The 23,592-nt window shown below is 49.4% G+C and overlaps 1 protein-coding gene across 1 annotated transcript in view; it reads right to left on the reverse strand.

Moving 5' to 3' along the window:
• The window catches only part of IQSEC3 (IQ motif and Sec7 domain 3), a gene marked incomplete at its 5' end in the record, with an annotated part of 108,881 nt that overhangs the window by 39,574 nt on the left and 45,715 nt on the right, over positions 1-23,592 (reverse strand). The window contains 2 exons of the mRNA XM_006771318.2: positions 1-625; positions 12,674-12,938. Coding sequence (XP_006771381.2) covers positions 1-625; positions 12,674-12,938 — 890 coding nt within the window. The remainder of the gene's footprint in view (positions 626-12,673; positions 12,939-23,592) is intronic.

Raw genomic sequence — 23,592 nt, forward strand, 5'->3', positions numbered from 1 at the left:
AGTTGGCTACTGACAGCGAGGTGGAGGAGGAGACGGAGATGTTCTGGTTGGCGATCTGCACCGTGACGTCCCGGAAAGCCATCATCAGGGTGCTGCTGTGGCCCTGGGGCAGACCCGGGGTCTCGGCGGCCTCTTCCTCGGGCCCTGGACCGGCGCTCTCCTGCTCCCGGATCTCCACCTCCCGGCTGGGCTGCCCCGCGCCCGCGTGCAGGGCTTGGTGGATCTGGTAGGCGCCGCTCTCCTGCAGGGAGCACATGGTTTTGAGGCTCCAGGTGCTGAGGGCGTCGTCGATGGACTTGGCCAGGGACTGCACCTGCTCGGTGAAGGAGTCCTCCAGCTCGGTGAGCGTGCCCGCGAAGGTGGGCGCCAGGGAGGGCGAGCGCACCAGCGGCAGCCCCAGGAGGCCGTAGCCCTCCATCAGTGCCTTCTCGGCCGCCAGGCTCTCCGCGGTGGGGGCGCGCACCTTGCGCAGGGAGATCCGACGCGGCAGGCGGCTCTCCAGGAGCGAGTTGCGGATCTTCTCAAAGTTCTTGCTGAGCTGGTACTGGCGGAAGGCGGTTTGGATGGTGCAAGCGGCGCGCCGGGATACCAGGTGGCCTCCGTATTTGTGTTCTAGCATTTCAATCTGCTAGGACAGATAGGAGGAAGAGCACGGTTAGGGAAGGGGTGTTACAGCCCTTCCAAAAGGCGGGGCTGATGGCTGTCCAACAATGCAGGGAGTCGCCTGGCTAAACTTTGCAAGGACCCAGACTGCACAACTCGGGGGACACTGAGGGGCTCAGGTCTGAAAACTAGCGTGTTGGCAGGAGATACCAGGTCCTTGGCAAGACCCTCAGAAGTGTAGGATGTAGGAATGGGTTCCAGGGCTTGGTAAGGTCTCAGGCAGGGTGGAGAGGCATTGCTGATTGCAGTAAGATATTGCTGGTTTGGGGGTGATTTTAAAATGTTCCTATCAGCCCTGGCCAGTGTTACTCGGTGATCAGAGCCTCCACCTGCTAGGGTAGCAGGTTAGATCCCCCACTGCATGCGGGAGGCAACCAATTGATGTGTCTCTCTCACGTCGATCTCTCTCTCTCTCTCGATCTCGCTCTCGCTCTCACTAGCTCTCTCCCTCTCTCCTTCCCTTCCACTCTCTCTCTCTAAAGAAAGAAAAAATAAATGGAAAAATGTCCTTTGGTGAGGATTAACAAAATAAAATATTCCTATCAGAGATGCATATGGAAGTATTCATGGGTGAAATGCATAATATCTTGAATTTGTATTAAAATACTCCATCAAAAAAGTGGAAGGGTTAGATGAAACAATATTAATAAAAATTGTTGAAGCTGGGTGATGGTTGTAAGGCAGTTTATTCTTTCTACTTTAGTGCACATTTAAAAATAATTTTTAAAAATTAAGCAGAAATGCTTTAAAAATTTGCTGCTACTCTTGTTCTCTGCTCTCCCTCCCAGCATTCCTGTCGCTGCTTTGGGGCAGTCCCTCGGGCATCATAAGGGTTGAGATTGGGGTTTGATCATCTCTGTGTTCCCAGTACCCAGCCCAAGGGCTGGCACATAGTAGGTGCTGAATAAATGTTACTTTAATTACAAGGTTGATGGATGGGTGGAGGATGGAGGATGGATGGCTGTTTCAAGAGTGGGAGGCCCTCCAGGCTGCCCTGTTTTACAATTCCCGTCACCTCTGTGCTCATTGATGGGAGCTGTACCACCAGGGCCCGGCTTGGTGGGGCTGCTGGTGGGGGCACACAGCCTCATCTGGGTAGATCTGAACCAAGGAAAATGTCTGACAAGGGGCCAATCTGTCCTACTTTACTTACATCCTCTCAGCTCCGACCCCAGTCTACGGTCTTTTCTACCCCTTAGGTTATGCTCTTACTTCTCTCTTATCAGAACTTCTCAGAAAAGGACTTGAAAGATATTCCCACTGAGATGTGAATGACCAATAACATTTAGCCATGCCCCTTCCTGGAGATTTTTGCATTTAAATAAGGGACAAGGACTATGTTAAGGGGATGGACACATGGTAGCACTGTGGGCTCCAATCAGTCCTTAGGGAAGTTTAGAAAGTGTCCCAAGGCCCCGAAATTATGTCCTAGTCACAACCATGCATTCCACATACATGAAGTGTCACTCCTGAATTAAGAATCGGGATAAGTGGGCTGAGATAAACAACTTACAGCAAGAACAGCATTATCCCTCCCATGTTCCCCCAGGACCAGGGGTGGGAGGGGTACAGGTAGGCCAAATTTCATTCCTCAATAGGAAGAATCATCCTACTCACTTCCTGCTCCACTCAACCGGCCAGGGACTGCAGCTGGAGTGATTGCCTCCCCATAATCCCAGCAGTCCTCTCTGTTCCCACCCTGTGGGTACCCCACAGCTGGACCAGTGGAGGCACCTTCCTGCCCTAGGAGACCTCACAGATATAATCCCAATCCTCTGGAACAGTCCCAGCTAAAATGATTGCCCTTGGTCCTACCTTCAAGATTCTCTCCTAGTCCCACCACCCAGTGCCCTTACCTATCCTCAAACCTAGCGGCAGCGCCCATTCCTGTCTCTCTCCCACATCCAACCCTCTTCTCTGAAGATAGTTGGAAAACTTCATATTAAGGTTTGGATGGCCCAAAGGCTTCCTATATGACTCCTCCCAGAAGTATTTGCATTTTATAAGGTACAAGAGCTTAAACAGAAGGTAGAAAGCTCTCCCAGTCCTCATGATCTTCATATTGTAGGGGCCTCCAATATGCTCTTTAAAAAACCATACTAAGTGTATTAGTTATCTATTGCTACGTAGCAAGTTACCACTAATTTAGCAGCTTACAACACCCATTTATTTTCTCACAGTTCTGCATGTCAGTAGTCTGGACACAGCTCAGCTGGGTTCTGTCCATGGGATCTCACCAGGCTGAAGCCAAAGTGTCAATCTCATGTAAGCTCAGAGTCCTCTTCCAAGCTCACTGTGTTGAAAGAATTCAGCTCCTTGAGATTTTAAGATTGAGGCCTCCGTTACTAGAGGTTGCCTGCTGTTCTCAGCCACGGGGCCCTCTTCACAGCAGGGTTGTTTGCCTGGTCAAGGCCAATAGGAGAGAGTCTCCCTGATGCTTCACCTTGTTTTAAGGGGTTCAATTGATCAGGTCAAGCCATCCAGGATGACCAACCTTTTGATGAACTCAGCGTCAGCAGATTGGTAACCTAATGATAGGAGTGATCTCTCTCTCTCCATTCTCTAGTCCAGGGGTGGGCAAACTTTTTGACTCAAGGGCCACAGTGGGTTCTTAAACTGGACTGGCGGGCCGGAACAAAAGCATGGATGGAGTGTTTGTGTGAACTAATATAAATTCAAAGTAAACATCATTACATAAAAGGATACGGTCTTTTTTTTTTTTTTTTTTAGTTTTATTCATTTCAAATGGGCCGGATCTGGCCCCGGGCCGTAGTTTGCCTGCGACTGCTCTAGTCCCACCCACACTGGTGGTGGGTGTTGTGCAGGATGTGTACACAAGGGGGCAGGAGTCTGGGGACCCTCTTAGAATTTTGCCACCATACCAATTGGACAGTTGCTTACTGGGTCTTGATCTGAGCATGACCTCATGTACCCAGGAGCTCCAGAGACACACCTGCCTTCCAGGCATTCAGTTCCTGCTTTTGCAGAAATCGTGCCAGAAAGGAAAGAGTACTGTAGCTCAGCTGTTCTCCCTGCAGAACTCTGGCAAGTTTCCTGAGGCCTGGAATGTAGATTGGCCTTGGCTTGTGCAGGAAAGTCCTCCGAGGAGAAGTATAGAGTGAGGGGAACTGGCCACTTACCTGCCCCCTTCTCTCAATTTCTGTCTCCCTCTTACCCCTCCCCAAGCACCTCAAGAGAAACTGACACCAGGTGGAAATTATACCTCTTTTCTACCTGGTCTATTCATTAGGGAAACCCCACACCCAAGAGCATTCATTTCAGGTTATGAGATGCTATTGACAATAGAGGGAAAGTATGAAATCCCATTGCCTGAAATGCTTCCAAAACAGTAAAGGGGTCCCATCCTCCTTGCATGGTATCAAGGAGCCAGGAGGCTGGCTGGGATGTCCCTAGGAGACTTCTACCAGTCACTGTCCATGCTTCATCAAAGTAGAGAAGAAAACCTGATTTTAAATTCTTGAATCTGTTCCATCAAGTCCTCCACTAGATTATAAGCCTCATGAAGGCAGAAACTTTGCCTGCCATGTTCACTGCTCTATCCCCAATGCTTGGAGAATGCCCAATCCATAGTAGGACTTCAATCATATTTATTGAATAAATTAAAGAATTACTTCCAAAGTTATCTTTGTGACTCTCCAAAACCCTTCTAATCTGCCCTGCAACTTTCCTCTCCTAGAACTGATTATCTCACCCTCTCTTGCTTCCTTTGTGCATTTACTTCATCCTCTAGGCTCTCTTTTACTTGTATTTCCCACCCTTACCCTTCCATTGCCCCTTTCCACCAGCCTACAGACTCCCAGATCTCCCCAGGCTAAAACACAATTCTGCTTGGCTCCCCTGCTCTGGGGCACTAGCTCAATCTCTTTTTATTTCCACCAAACCTCTTGGAAAACCAGTCTACACCCTCTGCCTCTCTCTGTGAGCAGATGCCAAATTGCTGATCCAACCCTGTATGCCCTGGCTCCTTGCAGTCTGCCTCCTGCCCCCACCAGTCTTCTAAAATGATCTTTAGTGACTAAATCTAATGGCCCATCCTCAATCTTCCTCCTCCCTCTTTTCTGCAGCTCTTGATATTTTTATCACCCTGAAACTCTATCTTCAGCTCTCCTGTCTCTATAGAGCTCCTTAATCCTACATTTTGACCACCAAATCCCTAAGCATGTTAGTTACAAGTCATATATGTGCCATCTTCTATTCTCCAGACACATTTTAATTATTTTTCTATGCACTTCTGGACATTTTCCATCATTTCTGTTTCTATGTTGGAAGTCATTAGAGAAGCTCCTGGTAGTTGATAATTAACAAGTAATTAAGAGGGAAACTATCTCTGGCAGAGCCTTTGTGGCAACTCTAAGATGTTCTGCAGGATTATCTTACCTCTTGCCTGAGAACCTCGTCCACACTACCATAACTTCACTCTACTTTAATGGATTGATGAGAAAGCCGTAGGGGATATACTCAGTCCTAGATCTACCTCTTCCCTGCTGGTTGACTTTGGACACGTTTCTGTCTCTCAGTTTTCTTATCTGTTAAATAAGGCGGATCCTGCTGGCTCTGTTGCTTATTGTGAGGCTTAAGTTATTTCACATAGCACATGGCACATAATAGGTGATCCGTAAGTGGTAGCTATCTGATGATGACAATGTTGATTATGAATGACTCTCAAATCTCTGTTCTTAGCCTTCATCCTGCATTTCCAACAGCTCATGGGGCCCCTATCCAGCTATTCAAAGCCATTGTCTTTCCCCAAACCAGCTTTCAATGACTTCCTTATTTGCCTAATACCACCTTGGCTATATACCATCCAGTTGGGAAACCTTTCATTTGTCCTTGGGTCCTCCTTTGCCCCATCATCTACATATATCAGCCTCAAAGTTCTATAGCCACGTCCCCTCCCAATATCTTTTGCAATCACCTTGACCTTTCCACTAGACTGGTGTCATGTGGGCTTTCTTTGACTCCCCACCTGGACCACTCCAGCAGTCTCCTCACTGCCTCCCTGCTTCCTCCTCATCCCCACTATCTACCTTACACCCGACTGTCCCGATCACTGCTCTCAAAAAGCAGGTATAAACACAGGCTTTCTGTTGCTTGAGACCAGTGCCCCAAAGATGTATAAATGCTTCCCCCTGACAATCTGGCCTAGCCTACCTCCGAAAGTCTACTGCACGGAGTCCATGTACACAGCAATTCCCCTCTGCTCAGCTCTCTCGCTCTGAGCATTTGCTCAGCAATGTTCTCCCCACCCTCAAATCCTACTCTTGTCCCCTCCCCTCCAGGTAAAACTTGGCTCCTTTCTTTAATACCTATCTCCAGTGTGCCTCATCCACAAAGCCTTTTCAGTCCCCCAATAGACCAAGTCTCCCTGCCTTGGGTCCCATGGAGAATGTTTTTATTCCATTAATCTTTGTGATATTTGTCTAATCCCTCCTTCTCTCCCCCAAACTCCAACAGAGCATATGTTATTCGAGGTCTCAGATATGTCTTACTCATCCTCTGACCCATGTATTGCACCTGGCACAGAGCCTGGCATGGAACAACTGCTCACTGTCATGTTTAAATTCAGTTGTTGGCTCTTCTCCATTTGTTTCAATGTACTGAATGCAACCATCTTCCATTTATTCCAGCTTTGTGCCTGCTGCACCACCCCCCCCCCAGCCTGCATGTCTCCCCACTACTTCCTTCCCCCACCCTCAATGCTCTCTCTGCACCTACAGACTGGACCTACAGTCTCTGCATCCCTGGTGCCCAGCGCTGAGCCAGGGCCATGGTTGGGACTTAATAAATGTTTGCAGACATGAACTAAACTGAACTCTCTCTTATGTCCCAGGGGAAATAAAAATCCAGGCTCTCTTCCGGGACTGGGCTTGGAGTCAAATGCTACACACCGCCCCCCACCTCGTGCTTCCCATAGGGATTGGGGTCTTGACAGTGCCTTAGGTCAGTGCCACCCACCCTAACCCTATTCTTAAGCAGGGCCAGGCCAGAGAGTTGAGAGATAGATGTGGGAGGGAGGGGCCTCTGGGCCAAGGAGCAGCTCTGCTCACTTCTCTCTAAACCCCTTGAATCATGGGTAATTGTGGCCTTCCTTCATCCCAAGAGAGCAATCTCTCTGCGTCTGCCAGAAGAAGCAATGGAGGGGGCTCTGGGCTTAGTCTCTAATGAGCCTCTCAGTGTTAATTAGAACATGCTTCTTCTTTTCAGGTTGTTACTAAGAGATGGCCGCCAAGTCAGGGTGGGGAAGGAAGCAGCTAGCTAGAGAGCCACCGTGCTGAGGAATGTGGGGGAAGGAGGTGGGGATGGGGATAGGGGTGCTTTCTTCTATGTGAGCAAGGATTTCCTCTGATCCAAGATTTCTCAATTGAGAACATTGAGACATTACATGGAAAAAGCCTGCAGGACTTGGCAACGCAAACCTTACTGAGGCTGAGGAGCGAGTCGGGGGAGGGCAGAGGAACCTGGGGGATGCTCGGGGCAGCCCAGGAGAGGTCGGCCTGACTGGGAAGGATGTGGCCCCTGTGTCTTCTCTGTGTGCCCACTGTCCAAAATACAGAAATGCTCAACATGGCAGGGCACTGAGACCTGTCCACCAGCAGGGCCACCCTTGCGGACCTTCCCTGATTACAATCCGGTAGGGGTAGTGGGCGCTGCAGCTCAGCTACTTCTAGGTCACAGACGCCCTCAGGTGAGCTGCTTTGAACCCCAGCTGGGCTGCTGTTCTCTTCGGTGCTCCCACAGCGCACTGGGTGCCACTTCCATGGAACTATCCTTCACTGTAACAGGAAATAGTGGCAGGTGCTGGGTTAAATTCCTAGATTGTGAAGTTCAAGTCGTGGCTGCACGAGGGATGACCCATACCTGGGTTGTATCCTCGGGCAAGTTACTTTCTATCACTAAGCCTTAGTCTTCTCCTTCTTAGATGGGGAGAGTAATAGTTCCTCACTCACTGGGATATGGTGCAGAGCTGAGGACATATTGCATGGGAAATGCCTAGTACTATGCCCAACACATAGTGCCCTTCATGCCAGCTAGTACTGGTTACATGTCAGTGTCCACCACTAGGTTGTGGGCTCCCTGAGCACAGGGACTGTGTCTTTTGCATCGTGGTGTCCCCAGGCCTCTCACAGGCCCTGAACAGAGCAGCTGCACTGAATGCAATTGAGCGGAGGGAACCCTGATGTGCTTCGCCATCAGCTGGTCCCCTGGGTTCCCTCCTCATTCCCATGGGAGAGCTCTCACCTTCAGAGTGAGCAGGTCCTCAGATACATCTGGTAAACCCCTCCTTTCACATCATAGTTATTAAGATGAAATGAGGAAACTGAGGCCCAGAGAATTGGAAGCCAGCACTTCTCCCCTTGAGAGTTATCCCGTAGTGAGGCCAGACCCTGAGCCTTGGGTATAGGGGACCCACTGGGGAAAGGGCTGCTTTCCAGAAGAGACATGGCTTCCATCCAGGACTTTAATTTGGGGAACAGGACCTGGATGCCGCTGACTACAGCTCCATGGCCCTGGTTGGACAGCACAGAGAGCTATGTAATACGGACATCTGAGATGGGCTCCAACAGTGGCAGGAACAGGATGCAACTCTCTAGAGAGCCTCAATGAATTTGGAAATCACCACAGCCACTTTCCTAAAAGGTCCCCCAAAGCGACCTGCATGTCCCTCAAGGTTGTAGTTCCAAGGTTCATTGTGAGGGAAGTGAGCGAGGGGAGAGGGAGCAGAGGATGAGAGAAGCTTGCAGGAGGGCTTGCTCACTGTGTGACTATGGGGAAGGTACTGGGAGGCGGGGAGAGTAGGGAAGCCTGGGGCAGGCCTCATTCACGTATTCCTTCAATACTGAGCATTTCCTAGGCACCAGAGACTGTGCTGAGTGTAGGAAAACAATGGTGGGAAAGAGCAGGGCAGCACCTAGTGCCCAGCTCTAGGGAGTGTTTGCTCCTCACACAGACTATGAAGTGAATAGCACCCCTGGAGGTGTTCAGTGCACAAGCTGCTGAACTCCTTGATAACCCTGAGGATGACATAGTCCTTGCCCTAGAGTGGGACAGCCACCAGACAGTGCAGCACTAGCAGTGGAACACCCAGTGAAAGCATACAGCCAGGCTCGGAGAGCAGGGCTGAGACCTGAAGTGTGAGGAGAGATCACCCGGGTGAAGGTGACTGGGGGACAGGTGGGGAGTATTCCCAGCAAACAAAATATGTGAAGGCCCAAAGGCAAAGGATGGCATGGAGACAGAGAAAGGTACATAGGAATGGCTGGAACCCTGAGTGGGCCAGGACATGGAGTGATAGAAGAGCCTGGAGAAGAGTTTGTCTTACATGTATGAGGGGCCATGGAAGTACCATGGGGGGAATACGATGATCTTTATAAGGAGGACTCAGCTGCAGTGTGGAGATAGTTGGGAGAGGCACAGCCTTCAGGGAGCTCTGTGGGGGTTTGTCCAGGGGTGCAGGCCAGAGATGGTAGTGGGCTGGCCTAGAGTAGAGGCAGGAGGTGGCAGGAGAGGGTGGGATTTGGAAAATAGTTGAGAGGTAGCATCAGTGGGGTGTGGGGTTGAAGCAGATGCAGGGGAGAGAGAGGAGCCATGGAAAGTGACTGGGATTCTAGATTGGCTGATGGAGTAGGGCTGGCAGGTTTGGGGCCTGGAGGGATGATGCTTGTCCAAGATTCCTTCCAGCCCAAGATCTATAGGATTTGTGTGACTGGTGCAAATCATGGGATCAGAATACTAAAACCAAGATCTCAAAGAAAACTAGAGTCAGGTCCTGGCTGAAGGCTTCATGCCTATCCCCATCCCCCTTCAGGTCACTGAGTTATCATTTTCCCCTTTTCATCTTTCCAGCATCTTCTTGATCTGGGCACCATGCCCAGCACTGGGGATATAAGTCAGGTGCCCTGTTTCTGAGAGGGGGTCAAGTAAACAGGAAACGATGATATAGGGTGGAACAGCTATGACAGGGAACCCCTGGCTATGGGAACGCTGAGAAGGGGCATCCAGTTCAGTGTTGGGAGGGCAGGGAGAGCTGCCAGGGGGAGAAGGAGCCCGGAAAGTGAGTCCCAAAGCAAGAGGAGGAGTGATGGAGGCCCAGTGCAGAAGTGTGGAGGGAGTAGGAGCATCAGCAGAGGCAAAGGGAACAGCATGTACAAAGCCCCAAAGAGATGTGAGGCAATGAGGCCAGAGAAGTTAAGGAACGTTTTCAAGGTCACATAGTTCATTTGCAGAAGAGAGAGGAGCAGAGCTCAGTCTCTAGTAAATGTGTGCCATGTTTTTAATCACTTTGTTCTAGCCTGTCACTCCCTTTCGCTCCTTTCTCCTACCTCCAGATAAGCTTGGCCCAGAGAGACACCTGAGCCAGGGAGGTGAGCTCCTTCCCAGGGCTGGGTCCACGTCGAATGAGGATCCTGTCACCTCTACTAACCCTCACCTTTCCAGCCCTACTCCTGCTGGCCTGATGTGCAAACCCATCTATTAGAATTATGTCATGTCCACTATAAAATGTGTCCATGGGCCTTAGCTGGTTTTGCTCAGTGGACAAAGCGTCGAACTGTGGACTAAAGGGTCCCAGGTTCGATTCTGGTCAAGGGCACATGCCCAGGTTGCAGGCTCAATCCCCAGTTGGGGGCATGCAGAAAGCAGCCAATCAATGATTCTCTCTCATCATTGATATTTCTATCTCTCCCTCTCCCTTCCTCTCTGAAATCAATAAAAATATATTTTAAAAAATGTGTCCATGGTACTAATCAGAACCTGTGCACTCTATCTCCCACCTCGTCATCAGCATTAAAGGAATTCTCCTGCACAAGCTGAAGCATGAGTTTTCTGTGCTGTTATTAACTGGACACTCCTTAAGTTGAACTGTAATCTCTTTGTGGAGAGACCATGTTTTTTTTCTTTTCGTACCCTCCTTCCTTGTTGCTTTGCACATCATAGTTATTAAAAAATATTCACTCAGTGGGCCCTTACTATGTCCAAGACACACTGCTAGATGCTAGGGGGAGGGTAAAAAGATGAATAAGAGATGGTCTCTGTGCCCAAGGAGCAGAGTCACTGGGAATTGAGAGGACTTCCTCATCCGGGCCAACTGGCCACTCCCATCACCCTGTGGTGTTCAGATGGGCTGTGCTCCAGCCACTGCACGGACTCACTACTTCACAAGCAAGACATTCTGAGTTTGTAACAGCTCTAATTGTTAATTAAGCTAAAATCTTCCTCTCCTATAGCTTTCATACATTAGTACCACTAGTTTTGCCTAGAATGACAGAAAATACATCTAATCCCTTTATCACATGCCAGCTCTTCCATACTTAAAACTTGTCTTCATGTCTACAGTTTCACCATATGTCTCCAGCCAATCCTGGAGAATCCTACAGAATTCTCATTTCCCCATTAAACAAAGCCCCAAAGCCAAGCACGGGCTCCAGACAGGCCCAAGCAGTAGCCACTGTGGGGCTCCGCGGCTGCTCCCTATTCTGGGGCCTTGCCTACCCTCCTGTGAAGGCGGCTGTGCTCACTTCCCTGGCAGCTGCTTCACTGTCTGTTGACTCATCTTAAGCTTTCAGTGAACTGAAGCCCTAAGGCCTTTCTCCAGGACCAAGCCTGTCCATCTTATACTAGTGCTGTGGGCTTTTCAAAGCGAAGAGCAGAACTTTCGATTTTTCTCTATTTAATTTGACTTATTTCACATAAACCATCTTTCTATCCTGGATTCTATCATCAAGGTATTAGCTGTCCCCTATTAGCTGTGTCATCAGAAAGTTCTGCCTCATTACAATGATTGAACCAGACAGGACCAAGATAGTGCCCCACTCACCTTGGAAATGGCACTGATGGAAAATAAACGGTTTTGAGAATTCTGTTTGAGAACAACCACCTGATTATATTATGATCTAATCTACTTTCTATCATGTCTGCATAGCTATAAGAAGAGATTTTATCAAATACCATTTGAGAGCCAGGTGCACCGAACTGCAGCTGGCCCCGGTCCAGGACAATAGCTTTGCACTGATGCCTAAAGAAAGACATAGGTTGGTTTCGCTTGATTCAGTTTTATTGACCTTTCTATTAGCTTCCTTTCCTGAGACTCACCTTGTCCACTGTATTAAAGATTGGTTCTTTAGGACCTACTCATTTCAGAGCAAAAGGGACCTTGGAGATGATTCAAGATCTGATTCCCAATTTTGCTGATGAGAAACCAATACCCAGAGTGCTTAACTAGGCATAGCAACATCAAGTCATAATGTCTTTCTCTAAGCACATTCATACACGTATGCATATGGACACACACACACACACACACACACACACACGTACATACATATACACATACTTATAGATCTCCCTTCAGGTCTCTTAATTGTCCACCAAGAAAAACTGTGGCATTATCATTTAGGGGTTCAGCTGGGACCCCATGACTGATGACTTTCTCGTCCTGCTTCACAGAACAGAAGATAAGGCCTAGAACCCCTCAAAGGGACTTGTTCTCCAGCAGGGAAGCTGTGGACTTGCCCCAACCTGGGTTTACCTTGGGAATCCTCACTCTACCAGGAGACCACTGTCTTTGAACTTCATTTGAGCCTGTGTGTGCGTAGGCATGGGATTGCCCCTTGAGTGGGCATATAAGCTGGGCTATCTCTTCTAAGTAGTGAGTGGAGGTGGGACTTCCCCAGAGAACAATAGGCCATTTGCCTAATGCTGTGTGGAGCAGTTTAGGCTTCCTCCATATGGTAAGAGGAGCAGAGCCCTGGACACACTGCCTAAGGGCCTGGCATTGCAAGGGTGTGACCCTACCATGTGGCGGCTGGTTACATTGGAGACTGGGCTGCGGGGAAGGGCAGATTACTTAGCTCTTTTTGAAAGAACTCCTGGCAAAAAAGATGCAGTTGCAGCAAAGGTGGGCCCAGATGGGGAGATCCCTGGTACCCTGGACAGCTCCCAAAGGCAGGGCCCCTTCACCACCCTTCCCACCCCCCTTAGAGGCCCTGGGTACCTGTTTATTCTTTAGGTCAAGGGAGAGTTCGTAATCGGAGGCAGCAGGGGCGTGGGAGCAGAGTGCTGTCGCCAGGGCAGGCTGCTGCCGGCCAGGGGAGGCCCTGCGGTGGGGGCCAGCCCTTGGGGAGGCACCCCCCTCCCCTGGCCTCTCCTCCTCCTCCTGCAGCTCCTGGGCTTGAGCCTTCGGGGCATGGGCACTGGGTCTGCCGGCTGCCACCACGGAGTCCTCCATGCCCCCACTGGCCTGGGCACAGGAGCCGTCACTGTGAACAAAAGGCAACGGTGCTCGGTTGGCGGAGAGTGGGACAGGGTGCATGTGGGTGCAGGGGTGGGGGGAGAACCTGGGCAGTCTGGCAGCAATGGGCCTTTCTAGTGGTGAGGGCTGGTGGAGATGTCTCCTGCAGTCTAAGCCAAGTATCTGATAACTATGATAGCTAACACTTACACAACAATTACCATGAACCAAGCACTGTTTTAAGAATTTTAACTAACTTAAGCCTTCCAACATTCCTATGAAGTAGATACTATTATTATGCCCATCTGGGAAGGGGCTATCTTGGCATGGAATAGCCCCAGGCAAGGAGGAGGACCTAAACTTGAGGAGGGTATCCCACATCAGGGAAAGAAACAGCTATGGCCAGAGCTCATGAACCTCTACTTAGGAGCAGTAGTGCAGCGTGGCAAAGAGTAGATTGTCTGGGTTAAAATGTGGGCTCTGCCTCTTAGTAGCTAGTGGGTCTCTGAGAAGATTACTTAACCTCACTGTACCTATTTCCCCATCTATAAAATGGGCATAATAATAGTATCTACTTCATAGGAATGTTGGAAGGCTTAAGTTAGTTAAAATTCTTAAAACAGTGCTTGGTTCATGGTAATTGTTGTGTAAGTGTTAGCTATCATAGTTATCAGATACTTGGCTTAGACTGCAGGAGACATCTCCACCAGCCCTCACCACTAGAAAGGCCCATTGCTGCCAGACTGCCCAGGTTCTCCCCCCACCCCTGCACCCACATGCACCCTGTCCCACTCTCCGCCAACCGAGCACCGTTGCCTTTTGTTCACAGTGACGGCTCCTGTGCCCAGGCCAGTGGGGGCATGGAGGACTCCGTGGTGGCAGCCGGCAGACCCAGTGCCCATGCCCCGAAGGCTCAAGCCCAGGAGCTGCAGGAGGAGGAGGAGAGGCCAGGGGAGGGGGGTGCCTCCCCAAGGGCTGGCCCCCACCGCAGGGCCTCCCCTGGCCGGCAGCAGCCTGCCCTGGCGACAGCACTCTGCTCCCACGCCCCTGCTGCCTCCGATTACGAACTCTCCCTTGACCTAAAGAATAAACAGGTACCCAGGGCCTCTAAGGGGGGTGGGAAGGGTGGTGAAGGGGCCATTTCCCCATCTATAAAATGGGCATAATAATAGTATCTACTTCATAGTAATGTTGGAAGGCTTAAGTTAGTTAAAATTCTTAAAACAGTGCTTGGTTCATGGTAATTGTTGTGTAAGTGTTAGCTATCATAGTTATCAGATACTTGGCCTAGACAGTGAGGAGAAAGCTGGCCCACCCTGGACCAACTCCCTCTTTTGTCCAAAACGAGTCTGGGGAAGGAGTCATGTTTACAGGCCTGGCTGGGGCAAAAGCCCCTTCTGGGCAGGTGGGTGCCAGCTTTTCTGGGCTGTATCTGTGAAGAGGAGGGTTCTTGCCCTGCTGGGTTTGGGAAGCATCTGTTCTCTGGGCCCTCCTCTTCTACCGTGAGGCCACCAAACAGGCTGAGCTGTGGCTGCTGCCTGCCTGTCCACTATAGGAAGACACCTGCTGGCTGGACAGCCACACCCCAGCCTGCCCTGGAGTGTTAATGCAGTTAGGTTTCTCCCTTCCCCAGTCAGCCTCCAAGTTCTTCGCTTCCCTCAAGGCCCAGTGCTAAGCCATCTCCTGCATGAAGCCTTCCCAGGTGACTCCAGCTTTCACTGCCTTATCTGCTGGAATACTAGGAGCTGTGCTTAGAGCGTCAGTGTCTATTTCACAGAGGAGGAGAAGTATCATGGCTCACAGTATGGGCTCAAATCCAAGCTCTTCCACTGTGTGGCGTTGGTCAAGTTGCTTTTTCTTATCTGTGTAGTGGAGATACTAGTACCTAGCTTACTGAGTTTTGTGGGGTGGGTGTAAAGGAGTCAGTATATGAAAGGTGTTTAGTACAGTTCCTGGCAGAGTAAGTTTTAAAAAACATCAACTCCTGTTTTCCCCATCTGTCTCCTCCCAGAGGCCAGGACCTATATCCCACCTGGTTCTCTTCCCACACTTAGTTCTGGGCAAAGGATTAGTGCTCAATAAATATTTGCTGATTATAGAATTAAAGAGAATCCAAGGACCAGAGGATGACCTCTGCAGTGGACAGTGACAGAAGGCCATGACTGAATGGGGCCCTCAGGTCAACTAGTTCACTCTTCCAGTCTCCCTTTTTCACAGATGAGGAGCAGGGGCCCAGGAGGTGGCATGAGCCTAGTTAGAGAGCTAGGCAACATCAGGACTTGCTTATTTCCTCCATGGCTTTGCCTCCATCTAAAATGCCCCAAATCGTACCAGAGAGGAGACCTCTTCCTGTTGCCTCCACCCAATGTTGGAGCCTCCTGGTGCTAAGAATAACTAGAGGCAGAGTGAAGAAGCCTCTCTTCACTAAACCTCCATCTGTCCTCTCAGCATCCCCCAGATAAAGGAGAGCTCATTGGCCTGCCCTGGAACCAGGAACCTCAAACTCCCTAAGGTGCTCTTCTTTGCTACTGTGCATTCCTTTGCTCTGTCAATACTTGTGTGGCCACCAATGAAGCTACACAGTTGGATGAGCTCTAGATATCCGATACGATTTTCTTTTTAATTAGTATCACCAGGAGGTTCTTTTAAAGCTCTGACTTCAACTCCTCTTGCTTAAAGTATATGCCCGTTCTTCCTTCAGGGCCCATGGAAACAGCCCTTACCCTCTGTGAGCACAGCCTGCCTCCAGATTCTGGAAGACAATATCCAGTCTCTTCCATCTCCTCTACCAACATCCATCTCCCCCACGTCTGTCCTTGGAACTGACAGCCAAGGTCTCTCCACCCCAAAAGGTTTCAACTCTTTAGAGACTGGTGGCTATGCAGGGCTACAGATATCTTTGAAACTAGCCCTTTGTTTTGTCTGATTGCTAGAGTGTGCTTGGCAAGAGGTTCTGCGGAGTTGATGCCACTCAATAGCAGGCCTAAACCAGCAACACTAGAGGCTGGTAGATAAATATACCAGCTTCCTCCTCCCTTGGCCTAAACAACTCTGAGGTGCATTCCATGCCATCTCCCCAAAGTGCCCAGTGCAATGGAGCTCTGGTTAGCCAAAGCAATGATCTAATTATTTAATGAATTTGTTTCCTTCTTTTCTGTGTCTCATTCCCAACTCTCTTATTGACACATTATAAAGGTACCTTGTCCCAAATAAATGACTTATGTTAAAACAAAACAAAATTTTGAAATAGCCTTCTGTGTGGGCCACCCCTCTGGATATAGACAAGGGCTCTGAGGCCTTCTCACCTGAACTCATTCACAGGGCCTAGGAGTTAGGCTGCCCCCACTGCCATCTCCAGCACATACACATGTGCACAGATGCATGTGTGTGTGCATGCGTGCACTCATGTCTGTGTGTACATACGCACAAACTCGTGTACACACAATGTTTTTAAATAGCTGTGAGGCTTTGAGCAATTCATGTCCTCTTCCTGGGTCAGTTTCTTCACCAGTCATATGAGGGGAGTTTACTCCTCTCTCAGGACCTTCCAGCTCAGACATTTTGGGAGCTTGGGTTGCAGTGCTGAGACCTGTCCAGCCAGGCCCACCAATTCTAAGGTTCCAGGCTCTCTACTGGTAGAACCAACTCCCACCTATGTGCACAGGGACCTAAGAGACTGTGTTCCTCACAGGTATATGACTAAGAGTGTAGAAAGAGGACCCTGTCCGTGCCTTCCTTCCTTAAACTTCTCCACAGACTAGTGTGGTAGAAGGTGACTATGGAAGCCCAGGACTGCTGTCATCAGTGTGTATGGCAAAGTTTAAGGTTATATAATGGAAGGCAAAGAACATTGGCTTTGATTTCAGGAAGACCTGGGGTAGAACCCTGGTCTGCTACCTACTACGTGACCTTGAGCAAGTTATCTAACCTCCTCATCTACAAAATGGGCATCCTAATAACTCTTTTGCAAGATTTCTGTGAGAAATAAATATAGTTTGCAAGGCACCTAGTACAGTGCCTGGCACACAGTAGTCCTTGATAAGTGGTGATGGTAGTGGTAGTTATATTCTGAGCTGGAACCCTCCAGCATGGAATCTCAAAAGAATCCCAGAAAAATAGCATGAGAATTCCTAAGTGGAAAGGGTTTTCAACATTTAGTCTACCTATCAACCTTCATGAAACAGAAACAATAGAATTTGTGTGTGTTTTTTATCACACCTCCTGGCCTTTCCCAGCCCTCCAGACTAACTCCCAGGGTGTTTAGGGAGAAGACTGAAGATGGGCTGGCTTCCTTGAGGCTTCCTCCCACCTCTGTTCTCCATCCATGGGAGCAACAACATAGTGAAGGGCCTTGCTCTGGAATGTCACCAAGTCATGGGACCCATAGAAACCCCATGGCCTCTGAGGAATCTGTCTGTATTCACCACCTATAGGTCATCCCTTTAACTGTAGCCACCACAGTGTGGGCATCCCCTAGAGGGGCATTTGTCCAGTGCCTATTGTGTGGATTTGTGCTTTGGTCACTTTATCAAAGAGCAGTGGAGGCCTGAGCGTTCAGTACCTCTATTTAAAGACTGAGCATCAGTAGAATGTTCCCAGCCTCTATTTCCCTCTCTGCACTCCACCTATAAAAATAGTCCAAGGAAAGAGGTTTTAATCTTCATCTTAGGTTGTCATAGCTGGAAGGACTATGCTTCAATCCATAGTCTCTTATGGAATTGGCAGCCCATTGCTCCAGCTCCTGGAACATCGTTCCTCCCAAGACCCAGTCTGTGTGTCCCTTAAGCGTCCAGAGTTTGCTGGGATGATCTCACATCATGAAGCTGCCATCCCAGTGGGTCAGACTCAGGCAGCCTGGCACTTGAACAATTACCATTTGGAATTTACTCTGTGACCTGCACAGCTTCTTGCAGCCCCTCCCTTGAGCTGTTAGAGGGGGATCCTGGTGATCATAGCTGTCTTGGGCTCCATGTCCATCTCCAGAAACAGAATCTTTGAATGGCAGCCCACTAGCCTGGGGACACTTAAGGTCACTGCTGACATATGGGGGATGCTAGTCACAAGAGTCTTCCCTGGGTTAAGGCACCCATTTGAGAAGGGGAAAAGTAGAATGTGAGTGGCACCAGAGTGAGAGGTTCTTAGAAGGCTTTGGTTGTGCCCACATGATATTAGGCTGATACATATACAGGAGTCCAGGCCATCCATAGAGGTTATTCTATGCATGAGAACATCAGATTTGAGTATGGAAAATGAAAGTCTTTGAGAAATTGAGAAAACAAGAGTTGCTCAGAAAAATATGTACTTTGAAGTGAACTGGGAGAGGGCCACTCATGTGGAAAGCCAGCTCGTGCTCAGAAGGATACTGGGTGCCTGCTGAGCATGCTAGTCCTGGCGCATATGCGACTGCCCTGGGGCTCCAGTGACTACTCCAGCCTGTCTATCATGTCTGCTACCATAGTTGACTTCCTACAATGCAGATGCTTTGATATCAATTCTCTGTTCAAAACCCATCTAAGATTTTCCAGTGCAGTACTGCTGGGATAAAGTCCACCTGTGCGGTACTCAAGAGCATTCATGATCTTATCACAACCTCCCTTTCCAGCCTTATCTCCACTGAGTGACTAACCATTCTGTCCACACTGAAACTCTCCCCAAATCTGCCAAGCCCTCTCAGACCACCATGTCCCTCACATGACTTCCTTCTGCTTGAAATGCCTTCTCATCTTCATGCCCTTACCCTACAACCTACTCCTTTCTTTGACTTTGACTCATTCATTGCCCCCAGAAAGAATCCATCCACCCTCTAGTGTGTTCTAATAATTCTAGGCACTTGCCTCTATTCCAGCAACAACCACTTCACACTCTAATTTTTCAATGAAGTGCCTGTCTTTCTCCTCCACTAGATTGTGCCATACACATCTTTTTCTCACAGGTGCTTATCACAGTGAGCTGGCTGATGAAGCACGCTTAATAAATGTCAAATGAAAGGATGGATGGATATGTGGGTGGATGAATATCATTTAATCTGTACTACTTTCCCAAGGGCAGAGCTACTGGGTTGGGTTTGGTGATGCACCACCCAGACCCTTCTTCAAAGAATGACTTCCTTACTCAGCTACAAAAAAAGAATGAAATCTAAAGAACATAATAAGTGAACAAATAGAAGTGACTTCCTGTTCGGCTTTGGGAGTGCTGCTGGAGCCTGCCTTCAGTAGCCAGCCCCATCTGCTACTTCAGGACTGTCTCAGCTGCAGAGCGCTACTTGTCCCAAAGTCACGTCCAGGGCTGTCTGCCTTTAATGACTAATTGAGGTGGTGATATAAAGGCTCAGCCATTTCAACCCAACATGGAGTAAGTTGATAGGTTGTTCTTGTTCCAGAGCTCGCGGAGGATTGGCCACGACTTCTGTTGCACCTCCGTTGCATTTACGTTCTCCCTTTGCCCCACGCTGTGTTCCTCCCCGCTCTTCTGTGGGTGTTGATCCCCAGTGCACCCCCTAGTAACCATTCGGCACCCGGAGCTCAGAGTCAGCTTCCTGAAGAACCCAGTCAGTGACGGATGTCCAGCTTTTCATTTCCTTCCTTTTCCTCAACACCAGGATTACCCTGGTCTCTCTACCCCCAGACCTGTGAACATTTTTGGGTTCACATACCTTTGATAAGTACTCTGGGCTCTCTTCCCAGAAAAGTGCACATTATTTCATTCATGCCAAATTTTACCTCCACGATCAGAAGCCTTACAGACTCCATGGACCCAGGCTAAAAACACTATTCTGAAGAGATGATCATGGATGATCTTCCATATGCTGAGGACAGTGCCAACGACTGCAGGCAGCTCTGCCCATACAAAGAAAATGTTTGTACCACACACCACAGAGATTTCAGACACAGGTCACTGTTGTCCTCAACCCTGAGGGTCATCCTCATTCACAAATAAGAAAACTTGAGTGGCAGGAGGCCCCAGGTTCTGCAACTTACTAACTGGGTGACCTTGTGCAAGATACCTTCCTTTTCAGCTCTGCAGTTTTCTCATTTGCAACATGAGTATGTAAATATCTCTCTTCCAAAAGAGTGATGAAGGGAAATGACTTCCTAGATTGGCATGTGGGCCACCAGGGGAAATGGAGCCTTTCTGTAAGAGGAATGAGGGAGAAGGAGGGCATCTGCCAGGAAGCTGAGTCCCTGCGAGGAGCTGGAGGGGCCGGAACTAAAGGGCTGTGTGAGGGTGAGGAGAGGGTCTGGCCTCTGCTTGGAGAGAAAGTGTCAGGGGCGGGGCGCCCAGCCTCAGGCTTCCATACCAGAGGCTGGCTTGGGTGGTGGTGGCCCTGGGCACAAAGGTGGAAAAAGGAATGAGGAGGACAATAGGCCCAGCTCTGAGGCTTGTTGGTACTGATGGTGGTGGGCAGGTTGTGGGCTGCTTTCCCATGAGCGCAGTAGCTAGAACAGCAATTACTAGAGACTTGTTACGGTGTTTTGAAGGCCACAGGCCTCCTCAGGCTGGAAGATTCCCCCACACTAGATTATCCCAGACTTGGCCAGCTCTTCTTAAAGCTCTTCTGGGACGAAGAAACGAGGCATTTTCCAGACAAAAAGCTAGTAACATGCCTCACATCTCGAGATTTCTCTCCCTTGTCCAAATCAATAAAGTGATTGTAGGTGGTCAGAATAAGGGAACAAGGGAAGCCAGGTACCCTTTGAGGTTCAGGTGGTACTGGGGAGGGTTGAGGTGAACCGAGGGCCAGTGTTAAAAACAAATTCACTCTGGGCTGCTTCAAAGCACAGGCTGGAAATGCTGCTCGAGGTGGTGGAGAGAGCACTGGGAGTCGGGGTCCAGTCACCTCCGCTCCGCAGCGTTCGCATAACCTTAGGTACTGTCTTCTCTCTGGACTTCTTTCCTCACCATGAAATGGGCAGTTCAAGCAAGTTGCTGTGACATCTGGAAGGAAGGAGGGCCAGCCTCTTCCCTCTCCCCTTCCTCTGCGCTGGCCCAGGGCCCACATGCACCTTCCCTGTTACACCCACCAGTCAGCCCTCCACATCCAAGGACACAGCACCAGCCTCCCCCTGCCTCCCTACGTCATTTAATCCACACCAGCACCTCCTCCAGCCCTGGCTCCTTGACCTCCATTATTTGAGCTGAAAGCCAGGTCTCAGAATAGAAACCCCTGGAGGAGGGCAGCTGTGGCTTTCTGGGCTCATTCACTTGCAGACGCTGCCCCGACTTCATCGGTTTTGACAGAAGAGCCTCCCTCCCACCTCCCAAGGGCCCTGAGAGAGTAAGTTATTCTCTCTCCTGTCGGCTCCTTGGAGACTCCCGCCTTTGGTCTCACGGTTGTTCCAGAAGGCGCCGGCCAGTCTGGTTTGTCTGTAGGGCTTTCTGTCAAAGGGATCTTAGCACTTCCCTGAGCTTGTGCCTGCCCCACACCCAGGCCCACAATACCAAGGGGCTCACTCCAGGTGGGCAGCCTGTGCCCAGACGTCTAATGTGGAAGTACCCCTGCTTAGCTCACCCCACAGTGGAACATTAGCCCCTGGGCATGTCAGAACCTGGCACACCCCAGAGAGGCCTTATCTAGAAGCTTCCTCAGGACAGTGCCCTCACAGGCTCCCCAGCTGGTCACGCTGACTAATGCCATTTTATTGCCCCCGGAATCCTCATATTTTTGAGTACTTTATTTTCTCACAAATAGGCATGGATTTGGTAGCAAAATCAAGCTCTAAGGACATCCTCCCTGTCCCCTGCCCCCTACACACACACACACACACACACACACACACACACACACACAACACAGTTTCAGAAATGCGTGCTTCTCTCACCCGGGCACACAGGCTCAGTGTGCACCCGAGTGTACTTGGTACACTTTTATGTGTGCTATGTGATTACCCCTAAGATGGGATATTTCCTCCTCCCAACATTCTCATCTCACCAACCTTGAGATGAAGCTCCAGAACGGCTCCCCTTCAAACTCTCCTGGGACACATGACCTAAGTCAGCAACAACTGGTACAGGCAGCACCTAATACAGCGGTTCTCAACCTGTGGGTCGCGACCCCTTTGGGGGTCGAACGACCCTTTCACAGGGGTCGCCTAAAATCATTGGAAAACACATATATAATTACATATTGTTTTTGTGATTAATCACTATGCTTTAATTATGTTCAATTTGTAACAATGAAAATACATCCTGCATATCAGATATTTACATTATGATTCATAACAGTAGCAAAATTACAGTTATGAAGTAGCAACGAAAATAATTTTATGGTTGGGGGTCATCACAACATGAGGAACTGTATTAAAGGGTTGCGGCATTAGGAAGGTTGAGAACCACTGACCTAATAGTTACAGCCCAGTGAACTCTGGTTTTCATTTCATTTTTTCTTTTACTATGAACTAGTCTATAACGCGAATATGAAGAACATACATGAGGTACAAAGGAAAGTATACACCTTCACCCAGCTCGAGAAATCACCCATCAGAGCCTTAATGCCCATGTGTTCTTCCTCCCCCCTCAGAGGGATCCCTGTCCTGCATCCATGTTCATCATTTCCCAGCTTTCCCCTCGGGCAGAGTCCCTTCTGTCTCTGTGTAAGCATGGTGGCTGCTTGGCAGGAGCACACGTGTGCACAGTGTGCTGGGTGGAAGGCTCAGGAGCACTCCTGGTCTTGAAGACCCTAAGGGGGTCAGGAAGCCCCTCCTTGTGGTGGCAGGACTGCAGAGATGGCCCAGGTCTGACTGCAGCTGGGTGTGCCCATTACTTCAGCAAGGAATACTTTCAGGAAAGAAAATGGACTTGTCCCTTAAGGACCCACCCCACTGCTGTCCCTTTGTGGCCTGGGTGTGTAATGATCTCCAAATGGACCATGGTGACTATCGGGAGCCACATGGGTGAGTCTGGGAGAGGTGTGTTAAAGAGAGACATCAGCTGTTTAGCATCTTGGAGCTGGGTCCAGGGTGTGAGAGCCTCAGGGGTTCTGCAAGGAGGGAGCACATGAGGCTTCGGGCAGTGTTGGCCAACTCATGATCAGGGGCAGTACTGTGGCAGTTCCAAGTGTGGGCTTGGGGCCGGGCTGCCTGGGTCTGAATGCTGGCTCTGCCTTTCACCTACTGTGTGGCCCTGGGCATGTTGCTTAACCTCCTTGGGCCTCATTTTCCTCTCTATGAAAGAATTAGGTAGTGATATATGTCAAGCACTCAGAAAGCCCTATATAAGTAGTAACTATCTTTTTTCTTTTTAGGATTTCCAACATGCTATTTTGCAAAATATGCAAAATTGCTAAAAGTGCTCTTTAATTTTCCTATCTCTATATATCCTATCTAATAATAGAGAAACATGGTAATTAACCATAACTTCGCTACCCTTCCCATTGGCTAATCAGCAAGATATGCAAATTAACTGCCAACCAAGATGGCGGCCGGCAGCCACACAGCTGAAGTGAACATGAGGCATGGTTACCCTGGAGATGGAGGAAGCCAAGGTTCCCCACCTGTGCGGCCCGGCTCTCAGCTCCGGATGCAACAATGTTGCAATTATAGAAGCTAAACAAACCTCAGATACCTGCTTTCAGCCAGCCGGGCTCAGAGCTGGAGCCGTAACAAAGTTTCAATTACAGAAGGTAAATAAATCCCAGAATAAAAAGAAAAAGAAAAAAAGGAGAGACTGGGAGCTTCAGTTGCAGG

The sequence above is a fragment of the Myotis davidii genome, unplaced genomic scaffold, assembly GCF_000327345.1.
Source record: "Myotis davidii unplaced genomic scaffold, ASM32734v1 scaffold944, whole genome shotgun sequence".
In the NCBI taxonomy this organism is placed as follows: Eukaryota; Metazoa; Chordata; class Mammalia; order Chiroptera; family Vespertilionidae; genus Myotis; species Myotis davidii.